We start from the raw sequence: 13,603 nt of genomic DNA on the forward strand, positions 1-13,603 counted from the left end.
AAGACAACAAGATATTGACCATAGTGAAAGTGTACCTTCGACAAGTGGAACAGCCATTCCAAGGGTGAAAATAAGTGTTACAATTAATCATCAAACCATACAGGGTCAAAATGTAACCTCAAGTGAACCTCAAAATGAACCTCACAGGAACAGGAATGTGTCACCAAAAACTTGGTTTGAACGATTTTATTCAAGCGTTAAAAAAAATTGAGTAAATTTTTATAGATAACCTCTTAAATCTCTTGACAAGATGATTTTCATGTTAAACAATCTCAATTTCTTATTGCATATGAAAGCATAAAGCATAAAGAAAACAGTTGTTAAATTAAACTGTTAATTTTAATCATTTTTAAATGTCAAATCTAACAATTAAATTAAACAGTGATATCTGTTAATTTTAATCATAATTAAGCATTTAACCAACTGTTAAATTGTTAAAGGGGTTCATTTTTAAGGAGTACAAAAAATTGACATCAAAGAAAGAGAAGCGATTTTGCCATTCTTTTTACATCCTGTTTTGTTTATCAAGTCAATGTAAAATGTTGCAAAATTTATGTTCATAAAGCCTTATGAAGGTTCATCTTATACCTTCAAATGAAATCATTTTCACATTCAGTTTTAATACTATCTCAATAAAATAGTGTATTTGTTGAAATCTTGTCATGATACAAGCAAATGTGAAACACGGGTTAGTCTTATTGTTTGAAATTATTGCTTTAATTTTGCAATTGTTTTCAAAAGTTTGATTCAGATTACTTTATTTCGTTAACCTCATTGTTAAAATCATCGGTTTTCATTGTGTAACGAAAATAGATCCATAATGCTTACTTCACTGTTATTGTTTATGTTAAACTGGTAAATTATAATTGATACTTTTATTGCTTAACCTAATTACCATATAATGTTTATCCATATGGTAAAAACCAGTGGATTCAAGAATATATAAAAGGCTTAAACTTAAAATACGAGGCAGACTCATAAAAAAGAGTTTCAATTGGTGGAGATGCCTTTTCGCTCTGGTGGCGCAGTAGTTTTTGCTCGTTGGTGAGATAAGTAAAGTAAAATTGAAGCTGATTTTTTATCTTAACTTCTCTTAATAATTAAGTTTTTCTTGTGCAAAAGTTTTTTTTCGTTGTGGTCAACTATTAAATTGTTGAGTGATTATTTCTGTTAATTTAATTACGGTTTGATATACCTTTCCACTCATTGAGAAAACGACAAACGATTAGTTCAAACTAGTTAAATCTTGAACAAGATATAGTGAAATTCAACTGAGTTCTTAACCGATGTGATCCGCATCATTTTGTGGTCTGTTTGTCCGATTCTTTCTCAATGTTCTAACTGTCCTGTTGTCCTGTTATTTCGTTGACTTTCGCTATTGGGAAATGCAATCTCTAGTCATCTCTTTCTTTGACTCTTGGACTAACTGAACTATCATTGTTTGGGCACAGAACGCAAGTACTTCTTTATACATCTGTATATTGTTAACAAAAGCATTCGCTAACAAAAGCATTCAGCTGCATATCTGCAGGCTTAACATATTTTGCCTCACTAGTTTATATATTCCGACTTTCAACCATTCATTTAACCAAATATAGTGAACCCAGTTAGCTTTTAATTGTTTTTTTTCGATCAATTCATTTTGTTAATGAACTGTTTAACCGTGAAAGGCAATACAAAAAGGGCTGCATTGATTCATTATTCAAAGATTGCCTTTCGAAATAAACACAGTATTTTCGGGTGCATCCACCACAAAACTTAAAAAATATTAATATCTCATCAATAATATTGCACCCAGTTCTATCATTATTGTTTTGATTCATCGTTTACTAGCAGTAGAATCGTAAATTTATAAGATTGAACCTAGTTCACTATTTATCGAACATTAATTCTACCTAAACTATTGATTAAATTGATTATAAAGTGAACCTAGTTCACTAATTATAGACAAATCCGTTCTACTTTACTTCAATTAGTGATTAGTTTTATTCGAAGTCAACCTAGTTCACTGAAGAGTATCAAGCCAGATTTAGATTTTTTAGGGAATTTACTGCCTTCTATTGTTGCATACAGTCGCTAACCTAATCAATCAACCTAACTGAACCTAGTTCGCTCATTGCTCAAACCAAAAGTTCTGCAAACAATTTAAATGACTAAAGACAATCATATTATAGAAATTAAACCAATAAGCACTGCATTAAGAATTCACCCTTGGTACGTCAATCATATCAATCAGTTATAGTGTTTTATCATTATAACAATAAAACAGTAATAGATTACAGTATTATATGTTTTTAATCGCAAGAACGAAATTAGACACTGAAGGTGCACAGTCATTAATTATGATGGTTAGAACCTAGTTCTACTTCATCATTTGATTTCTCTGTCATAGTTTAAGTTTAATATAATGGATGGATTTACGGTTGAACAAATCAAATTAAAGAATTGCTTTTTCAGACTGGAATAACTCAGGAAAAATTAAACAGATTATTTGAGATTTTATTTGATAAAAATAAAACTAATACGGAACTTTTTATTAGGCTGTAATTCGGTCATTTCTCAAATCTTAGATTTAAAAGATTGTCTGTAATTGATGTACAAAGTCTGTTAGAGATAATCAATTAATTGTATGTTATTGCGATGAATTTTCATCATAAACTTAAAAAGGTATTTAACCAAGTTAAATTATTTATCTATTCATCTAAGTTTAGTTTGTTTATCCAAATCGAAAGAACTTCGCAATTCAAAATTAATAACAAGCCTTTTCCAACTTGCACCAATTTTAACTTTGTGTGTCTATTATTCTAAAATTATTCGTAAATCAATTGGTTCACTTAAAATAATAACGCAAAAACGCAGTAATCAAAATCGCTAGATTTAACTGCTTACCACAAATAATTACCAAAATTCTCCAAGAATCATACATTAACTGCTTAAGAACTAATTAGCTTATGGCAATTAACTTAAACGTTTCATTTTCATGAATAATCATTTTATTTTCGTTTCAATCATCCCTACTTTACATTTAAAATAAACAAACCATGAAACTTGTACTATCGATAAAACAAGTTACCAGGAATAAAAAATTGTTTATTATTTTTATTGATCCTAGATCAGCAATAGTAACCAGTTAGGTTTTCAGTAAATGACACACCCAAAGGAAACTTGCAAAATAATTGCAGTGAAAATTCATTTAAGGAATCACGCAGTATACCGTTATCAGCAACCAGTAACAGTCAAGTATCACTATAATAACAAAATAATTGCTGATCGAAGTCTAACTGGAATAAATTCCTTTGACGGTATTTACATACCACCTGGTTTCCTTGATATTTGAAAAATTATCACCTAAGACCATTTGAGTAAAAGTGATGCCAAATTCAATAGTTGATCCGTCTGTTACTCCCGAAAACAAAGTACTCGCAGTCCATTTGTGATTGGTTTATTTAGTTTAACCACATTGTCTGAAATAATTCATTTAATTGTACAATTACTTCCGAAAGTCTAATTGAAATTAGTTGAGTTGGGTTAGTCTCATTGTTTGAAATTATTGCTTTAATTTTGCAATTGTTTTCAAAAGTTTGATTCAGATTACTTTATTTCGTTAATCTCATTCTTAAAATCATTGGTTTTCATTGTGCATTTATGTTTTTCATCTATCAATTTGCTTCGACAATTCAGATATTGTGAGTATCTTGTGTATTTCTATTACTATTGAGTCCAGTAGTGTTATAAAAAATTTATATAAGTGTATTTCTAGCACAGTATTACTAACTCAGTTTTCATGCCCCTCAAATCTGACTAAGTCCCAATTCTTAGCTCAAAAGGATATTTTTTGTACTTTTATTTCAGTTCTGTTGCCTTTTCATCTATTTTCAGTACGAAATGTTAAAGAAATATCAAGAAATATCAAAATATCTCATTTCCAGAAGATAAAAAAGTTCTATTTTCTTGGTTATCACTAGTTGAGCATCTCACAAAATAAACTTGAGGTTCTTTGTTTTATGAAGGCAACAAATAATTTCATTCAATTAGGTGCTTTAAGTTTAAGCACATTCGTCATGTGAAGTATGCCCTGGATAAACCTTTGGAGTCTTGTTTCTATTTTACCTGAGATCAATCGCACACTTCATGTTAAAAAAGGGAAAGGATTTGCAACTGCAAATTTATAATCCTTAATGAATATTCATCACAAATGTTGATCTTTTTTCATGTAGCGAGATGAAAATAACTTAAGAACTCAATCCTTATGGACAGCCTTTGGATTTAATAGTTTTGGTTGGAGCAGGGAATCGGATGATATGCAAGCACTGTTTCGCACTATTCGTGCTGTCAAAACTTTTGTGAGATGAAAATTCGAGTGCTAAAGTTGAATGTCATTTTATCACTCATAATTAGGTACATTCACAGGGTCTTATAGAGACAAATTTTAAATTGAAAAAAATGTTCTATGTAGTTTCATCGAAACATTGATTTCATGGTGTTCAGCAAAAAATTGAGAAACAGTAAATTGATTATTTAAATGGAAACATTGAACATGGAATTGATAAGATTTCAAAACTTAACTTTGACTCTAAAATTGTAACGACAACCATTGAATGAATGGAAGGCAAATTTTGACAAGTTGGATCAATCAACTGACCCAGAATCAAATTATTTGCCTTATTGTTCCTCTTGTTCAGAATCACAACAAAGCTCACTTGACTATCATTATTCAAAATTTCATTTCCATCAATCCTGCCTTTTGCCTTTCACTGATTTTGTTATTCTCATCTTTTCTTGCAGAAGAAAAAGAAAGCAAGAAAACAAAGAGCAAAAAAAGCTGATGAAGAAAAAAGTTGATAAAATCTGATGAAAACTGTCTCAGTAAGTTGAAAGTTTTTAGTTAACAAAGCTTCAATTTGTCATGATAAAAGTTCATTCTTTTAATACAATGTGTAAAGAGTTTTTTTTCGCAGCAAAAAAACAACTTTTCACTTGAATAGAAAATGCAAAGAAAAAAAAATGAAAAAAGAAAAGTTTCAAATGTTAACAATCACAATAATATTATTAATAACAGATATTCAGAGTTGCATCGATGAGATAACATGAGCTAACAGCAACGATCTATTGATTGCAACGAAAGCTGTAAAACTTTGATTAAATGCCAATAGCAAGAAAAGAGTCGATGAAATTGTTGTAAAATCAATTATTATAACAAGAATGAAGAGAAAATGATAAAAATGAATAAAAAGTTTGAATAAAGATTTTGTTATCCATTCACATTTCATGAACTTTTCTCCAGCCTTTTTCAGCTCTTTTCTGCATTTGAATATTTTCTGTTGATAATTTGAATGAAGAAGAGCAAAGAGACTCAAATTTTGCTGCAAAATGAATGATAAATTCAGTGAAAAGTGACGGACAAAAAAAGTTATAACAAAACTTTTTTCTTCCTTCTCTTGACTACTCTTCAGTCTTTACAAACAAATCGTCATGTTGAACGAGTTAACATCTCGAAATGGATGAACCTTTTGCTGACAGACAAAGTTGTGAATTTTCATGATAAATGTGAGTTTGTGATTCTTCAACTTTTCCCTTTTTTTGTGTTGTGTTGCAACTCGCCAAGATGGGTAAAGCTGGAACACTCGCAATGTTATAAATGATGAATAACCTTTTGCTTTCTCATCATCATCATCCATTTACATCATTTTACTGAATTTCCTTTTTTTCTCTCTTTTCCTTTTCTTTCTACACTTTTTTTTTAAATTTTGGCTTCACTCAATTTTCATCATAATCATTCAGAATTCTGTTCACATTTCAAACATGATTCTTTTCCTCATCGTGTTACCTTATCATTTCGCTTATTACTCTTCAATTGGAAAACAAAATTTCTTTATTCATCATTCTCATCTTCATCTTGGGTTCACCTTTACAACCTTATTAGCTCAATGAGAATATTTTCACTCCAAGTTTCATCAATTTTCCTCTTCTCATCTTGTAATTAAAAATCATTAATCCATCAACTTTTTTCTAATCAGTCTCAACTTCACTGGCAAAAATGAACAGTTAAATACTCATCGAAAAGTGACTTCGAAAATGACGAGAAATCGATAAAACATGGAACAATCTTTCTTAAAATTTACAGAAATCAGATTCTACTGAATTTATGAATCATGTAAATTTCTTTGCAACATTTTATCAAAATTTGTCTACTTTTCGTGTGAATCGCTCCAAGCTAAATGTGCTGAATGGTCAAAATTTTGTCGAAACTCGAAAATAAAAATAATTCAATTGCAAGCGGCACGAGTTAGGTGAGACTTTCTTTGAGTCTTGAAAATTTCTTTTAGAATTACTTTGAATAGAAAATCATTAAAACGATCTTTTTTGCTCTTGTCTTTTTCTGATGAATAAGCTAATTGTCAAGTGTCTTTTTGAAAGCAAAGCTTTACAGGTTTCATTTTTTAACTTTTTTGTTATTCTAATTCACTAACCACTGAGATGATAATTTTTTTTCTTTTTTTTAGGGAAGTTCTGAGAATTGCAAATAGTTTCAAATTGATATTTACCAGAAAAAAGGTGAATCCACCGGGGAAATTATTAAGAATAATAAATAATATCTTGGAATGTTGCATTTCTTTTCATCTGTTCAGTCAAAATCTTTTCCCTTCACTTGCGATTTTTTCTCTCTCTTTCCTTTTTTTTGCTTTCCATTTTTGCTTTAAAGTTGAATAAGATTTTTTTGTTTAGTTGCTCCATTTCATGAAAAATTGTGAATTTATAATTTTGATTGCTTCTTTAATATTTCATCAGCCTTTTTTAATATCAGTGAATTATTCGTCTCGCATTTCTGCCTTCAACCCTGAACGTTTCCATCTTGATATTCAATTTTTACCCTTTTTCAACAATGCATGATAAACTGAATGCAATAAAATTTTCACCTCGGTTAAACAAGAACAAGAATAAAAGTTTTTTATTCTTAAATCTCTTTTCACACTCGTTAATTCATTTCTACCAGCATTGTGCATGAACAAATAAAACCAGAGCATTTCATTTTCTTAATCATATTTCAGTGGCACGGGAATCGATCAGGTCGGACGACATTCACTTTTACTCCTATTACGTTGTATCCAATTTTCGTTACAATATTGACTAAGTAGTTCTGCATTTTCAGGTTATTTCCATTCTTTGATCAATTGATAGATTTTAAAGCAATGATTGAATGCAATTCAATTTGTGCCAGTTGAGAATTGATGAAACTAATTCAAATTGAAAAATAAAAGAGCAAAAAGTCACTTTTTGTCACTAAAAAACATTCAATTTGTATTTTATTAAACAATTGTGATTTCACTTTTTCCTAGTCTCGATAATGATCTTTCCTTTATCTTGATCCATTGTATTACATAAATCGATATGAAACAGATAACTTGTTATTCCGTTGTATAATAGCTAGTAAGGACAAGAAAATGAAGAATTATGTTTTAGCATTTTCTTTCTTTCCAAGTCATTCCATTGTCTTTACCATTTCACATTTGTTACCCTCTAACATATCGAGTCAATCAATCAACCATACAACCCTTGAGCTGTTCATTTGGATGCTTGAAGCAAACAAAGGCAAACAATAAACAAAACAAAATCAATTGCAAATTGTTTACTTGATATGATCACAAGATCATAGGGCGAAGAGACAAAACAAAAGAATACATTTCCCAGTCACTGTTGAACCAAAGTCAATCGAGTGCCAATTTTGTTTCAATCTTAAAGTTTCCATTCCAAGTAAATTTCTGAACATTTCAATGTTTCCCTAAAATGGTTGCTCAACTTGGCAGTTCATCTTTCGACACTGGATCAACTCTGGGTAAAACAATTAACATTACTTGTTGACCTTTTTTTGCTTCTCTTTCCTTTATCCATTCAATTAACGATATTGACAAGGAAAATGATCTTAAATATCAAGCATCAGGATCATCACCATCATTACAATTTTATTGCTGATTCAAGTTTTCCTTGAAACAAGTAAATTCTCTTATAAATGATGGCACTTTTACGCACAATTATATCAACATTAAGGAGCGAACCTCTTTTCTTTATCCTTTTTTTGCTTCTCTTTACCTTCTTCACCATATTCAACAATCTTTACATCACTTACATTAACTTTGCTCTTCTTTTTTCTCTGGTTAATGAAGTTCCAGGAAAAAAGATAAGGATGAAAAAGAAGGAAAAGAAAAGTTCATTTTGAAAACAACTTTTCTCGTGTTATTAATTCATCATTTTTACTCATAATTATAATGAATCAAAGGTTATTAGTTGATCATTTTGTGCTCACAACGAATATTAACACCTTTTTGATCATAATCATTTATTCAACAGTTTCTGTCAACCGCTCCATGTTACTGTTATTGTCTGAATAATTTAACTTGATCACCTTTCCATCATGTCTGCACATCATTCTTGTCACTTGATCTGAACTACACTCAAAGTTTACTAAGTTTTGAGATGAAGAATTGAGAATTAAATATTAACGCAATTTAACTAAAAGTTTCCATTCAAACGCTTTTTTCAAGTTTATTCAAACTTTATTTTAATACTTTTTTGTTCTGATAAATTCATCATTACGCAGTATTATTACTAAACAAAAAGTACTCTCGTTTTTTCACTAATGACTCGCTTCGATTTTAAAGTAAGCTCGACTTTTTCTATTGACCAGCTCCCTCGGAAGTTCCAGTTTCACTCAGATTATTTCCTATTGACCATCTCATAGATTTAGCTTTGGCCTTTTAAGAAACTGTGATAAGTTTATTTTTTAAAAATTTTCACATAGAAAGCAAGAGTTGGTAATAAATTGAATGGAAAGACAACAAAATAGGAATTGCGCCAATCTGCATGATTGTTATTGTCAATTCCATGACCCTTTCAATATTGTTCACATAAATCTCATTTTCTTCAATTGATAAATCATGAATATTTTTGCCATTAGTTTTATTTTAAATTTATTCATTTTTTATCATTTTTCCCTTTCAAAGTTTGACCAATTTTCAAAGAGAGAAATGCTCATTTATTCAAAGTTTAGTCAATGGCTTTTCTTTACTGCGACCTAAACTTGGAATCTGATTAGCTTTTACGTCTTACACAGTTGACCTAAGATTGATGGAAATTACTTTTTTACTCTTTCCTCGGCGTCATGTTTTTTCGTTGACAATCATCATCATCTGCTTTCAGCAAAGTGATCAATCAGAGTACTGATTACTTGCTGTATAGACTAGTCAATGACCTTCCGGTTTGGTCAGTAAACATGAATTTATATCAACATTGTTCAAACAACTAAACAACAAAGTGAATAAATAAAAGTTCCAACTTAAATTTTCCTCTCAGTTGAACATGAAAATTATCAATTTTATCAATGTTATCAAATTATTAAAACAGTAAAAATATTTCAACAAAAGCCCATCTCAAGTTGATCAAGAATGTACAGTTTTATAATTGTCTAACAAGACTAAACATTGTAAACATTAATTAAACTGAAAATCATCAACTCACCAGTTTACAGCATTTATCAAGTTGCTTTGAAATCTTTATTATTCCACAACCATGAATGTCATAATTAATCAAAAATTTACTTTTCATTAACCTTTGAGTTTGAATAACCTTTCACTTTGTCATGCTTTTAATGAAGTTGAAAAATTGAGTTGCAAATGTTGGCACAAAAGCGAACAAAAAAGAAATAAATTGTTCCATTAACATGTTGATTCAAAATTAATGTGCTTTTGTTTTCCCACTTTTCCAGGTTATCAATGGAAACTGATTAATCAAAAATGTGATCCAAATCGAAAGCTGCAATTCAATCAAATTTTTTATACACGAATCGGGAATGAAATCAAGGTAAGTTTCATTCCCAGTTTTCACTCCCAGTCGTTACTCCCTTCCAATGTAAAACTCGTTTACTTTCAACTTGATTATTCCATGAAAAAATTATTAGACAAAGTCAACTCGATTGTTACATTTTCACAGTTTAAATGGTCAACAGTTCAATCGCTGTGGTTTGATGTACTCTGATAACTTAATAGTCTCATTAAAACTGCATCAGTAGTTGAACTTTTCCAGAGCTTTACCTGTACCTTGCACTGTGAATAATCAAAAACTGAGTAAATTTTGTTTTCATTCATGTCGACACTTGAGCTTGATTGATGGACTAATTTTTTTCTTCGTTTTTTTCATCCTTCTACTTTCGATTTATTGGAATATCTGAATAAACGCTTTAACCACTTTCCAGGTATTCATATTTAATCTGTCTAGAGTCTGGAAAAGTTGACAATCAATCAAACTAGAATTGGTTTGAAAAAAGTTAAAGTTGATGCAAAATAAAAACTGGAAACAAAGCAAAGTAAAAGATGAAAATTGATTTACCAGAAAATGTCTTAAGTATTGTCAATTGGTTTAGTCTTGTATCACTTGTTTTTGGTCTTATTGAAGGTAAGTTTTTTGTTGGTAAATTCATTCATTTTTTAATATCAAGTTGATGATGAATTGGATGAAGAAAAGCTAAAGGTGAAACTAATCTTTAATTAAATGGATTACAATGAGACTTTGCCTTACACCGTAAATGTCACTTGTTAATTCGATGACTTTTACGTTCAATAATTCACTCGAAAATACTCGACTATATCAATGTTAAACAAGTAAAAGTAAAGACCAAAGATTTGCTTGTTAATTCATTTTCATTTCAACATTAAACACAAAAAATGTTAAAGATGAGTTTATTTTTTGTTTCATTAAATATTGAAATACAGTGAATCCATTAGCATAATTCAAGATTATTTTCATTAAGCAAATTGATGAATAAGTATAAATAAAATTTGACGAATTGAATCTCGAAATTCTGGAAAATTTATGTTCTGTAAAGTTGAAAGACTTGCAAGTTTCATTGAACTTGAAATTTTGAATCTTTTCTTCTCTTGAAACAGTTTAAATTTCCAAATATTTTGATATCAAAATGATGTTCAACAATAATGGTAAAAAATCATTGAAATGGCAAAAAATATTCTGAAGTGGAAAAATAGGTTTTTTTTCACCAACATTCACTTTTGTATTCACCTTTCAGCAATAACTTGCAATTATTTCTTTTCACTTCTCTTCTCTGCCAATCCTGGTTGAAAATTTAGTTATCAAGGTAAACCTTTATGTCCATGAAATGACGGCAAACAATGGATGATAACAAAATAATCAACTCTTTGGAAGCAAAAATAATGACTTTTGGTGTGTGAAAAGGGCAGCAACAGCGATAACAGTTATCAAGCTTATTCATTTCAATTTCATTTCTAAATTTGAAGCAAAAAATTGTAAAATGATAAACTCTTTCAGGGAAGGAGAAGAGGAAAAAAAAGATTCTCATCATTATTCCATTGTTTATTACAATGGTAAATGGTTCAAGAACGATAATAATGACTTTCCTGATTTAGTCCAATGACGAGTCTTTTTTGCAGCAAAAAAGTAACATTTTTCCTTTTCTCTACAATTTACAACTTTTCAATGCTCTATTGACCACATTTTTGGCAGATGAATTTCATATTTAATAGTCAGATGATTGCTATCATTATTGTATTATTTTTGGACAAGAAAAATGTTTGTTAAAGTAAATTTAAACGATCATTTCTCAATGGACTTTTAACTTACTTTGTTTCATTTTATGCCAAGTCAAACATAACTATTGAATATGAGAAACAAAAATGACAATAAAATGTAATGTTATATTGATGTATAAAAGTCCACTTTAGTTTTACTTGTAAGTCTAGCTTTTTGCTTGTTTGGTTCTGGTTCATCATGGGAATTGAACATTGGTTCATAATTTCATGTCCATCAAGTTTCATCTTTATACGATATTAATCCTTGTTCCTTCATTTTCAGAACATTTTTGGTTCACATTTGGTTTGGAAATGTTCAGTTTAATCATGTTTATCATGATTGCCAATTATTCATTGTTGAGTTTCATTCAAGTTCAACTTTACCTTTTTATTATTCAACTTATTTCAAAGCTTATTTTTTAAACTCAAATTATTCTGTTTCAATTTTTTCTCCATTTTGAGCTGATTAATTTTGATTAACTTTTACATTTTTTTTCAATTCTATTTCATGAACTTTTCTTCATTCATTAGCATTAGCATAATTGACTCTGAAACAGTCAAGATATTGATTTAATTTTTGCTTCTTTAGGCTTTTTTTGCTTCCATTAAAGCTACATTTAGTTTCATGTTGATCAACTTTGAAATATTGAATGTTAATTAGACAATTTTAAGACAATTTAGGCAAACTTTTTTTCCCCAAATGATTAATTGTTGTATTAACATTGTTGGTTATTAATTACATTTGAATGGTAATTTACTGTGAATGAATGCATTTTATCATTTGGTTATGTGTAACATCCAATGTCATCAATCATTTACTTTTCAGTTCATTTTTGTCACTTGTTTTGTCATTTGTTGAGATTATTTGAGTAAATTGTAATTTCATTTGTTCATGTTTTTATTTGTTCAATTAGGTGATCCAATAATGATTGAAATTAAAGTTGTTGTTGGTGGAAGCGTTTCACTTCCCTGTAATGTTACGAATACAATTGAAGATGATTCAGTTACTCTGATACTTTGGTATAAGGAGGGAACTGGAGGTCAACCCATTTATACTATGGATTCACGTACTAACCTTGACTTTACTGGGCCACAAGTTTTTACTCATCAACTTTTAGGTAATAGAGCAACTTTTCAATTCAACAAATCATCCGTCCGTGGTTCACTGTTGACTATTGATCCAGTTATCAATGAAGATAATGGTAATTACAAGTGCCGAGTCGATTTCAGAAGAGGGCGAACTCAAGTAACAAATGTAAACCTTTTTGTAATTGGTAAGAATCAAAATAATTTCATTGCAACAAACAGTTAATCAATTATCTCATCGTCTGTTTTCAAATAGTGACTTGAGCCTCAGCTCATCACCTCTCCTGGTATTAATATTAACCACTGACTCCTATTCAAGCGTAGTTATACTAAAAAACATGAAAAATTTGTGAGCAGACTTTACATGATTTTCATTACAAAAGCTAACCACACAAGTTGAGTGGAAAATCCGAGCTCAGACAATGAATTTACTGCTGAAATAAGAAAAATATTATCGTAATGGCAAGAGTAGTATTAGTATAAAATTGTTGGCTCCAGCACATTGTCCCAGAGTCATAGTACCGTGTTGAGTAATCGAGAAACCAAGAACCAATAGTCAGCAACTTAACTAAAAGTTAAAAGACAGGAAGAATACGACGAAGTAAAGGTTGAGATAACTAGAGAAATTTCATATTTTTATCAAAAAGAAACTATCATTGATTCACAATGTTAACAAAAATTGAATGTTGAACATGAACTGATGATTAACGTTAGTTATTTCAATCGTAAACAGTATTTATACAAGAATCAATCAAGGATGAACCATACAATTTTGTTAATTACTATTCACTAGATAAGATTGAATCATCAATATGTAACAAGGTTTATGATATGTAAGCATTGGAGCATTGTTACTAAAAAATAAGTACATCAATAATTTAAGCATATGCATAGACATCTGCAGGTATTGCAATCGTTTAATC

The 13,603-nt window shown here is 29.7% G+C and overlaps 1 protein-coding gene across 1 annotated transcript in view; it reads left to right on the forward strand.

Moving 5' to 3' along the window:
• The window catches only part of LOC107370746 (neural cell adhesion molecule 2-like), a 33,048-nt gene that overhangs the window by 7,132 nt on the left and 12,313 nt on the right, over positions 1 to 13,603 (forward strand). The window contains exons 2-4 of the mRNA XM_089267989.1: positions 9,761 to 9,855; positions 10,247 to 10,446; positions 12,509 to 12,868. Coding sequence (XP_089124115.1) covers positions 10,365 to 10,446; positions 12,509 to 12,868 — 442 coding nt within the window. The 5' untranslated portion in view covers positions 9,761 to 9,855; positions 10,247 to 10,364. The remainder of the gene's footprint in view (positions 1 to 9,760; positions 9,856 to 10,246; positions 10,447 to 12,508; positions 12,869 to 13,603) is intronic.

Source organism: Tetranychus urticae, chromosome 2, assembly GCF_039701765.1.
Source record: "Tetranychus urticae isolate SD_2017Ah chromosome 2, NJAU_TeUrti_SD_1.0, whole genome shotgun sequence".
NCBI lineage: Eukaryota > Metazoa > Arthropoda > Arachnida > Trombidiformes > Tetranychidae > Tetranychus > Tetranychus urticae.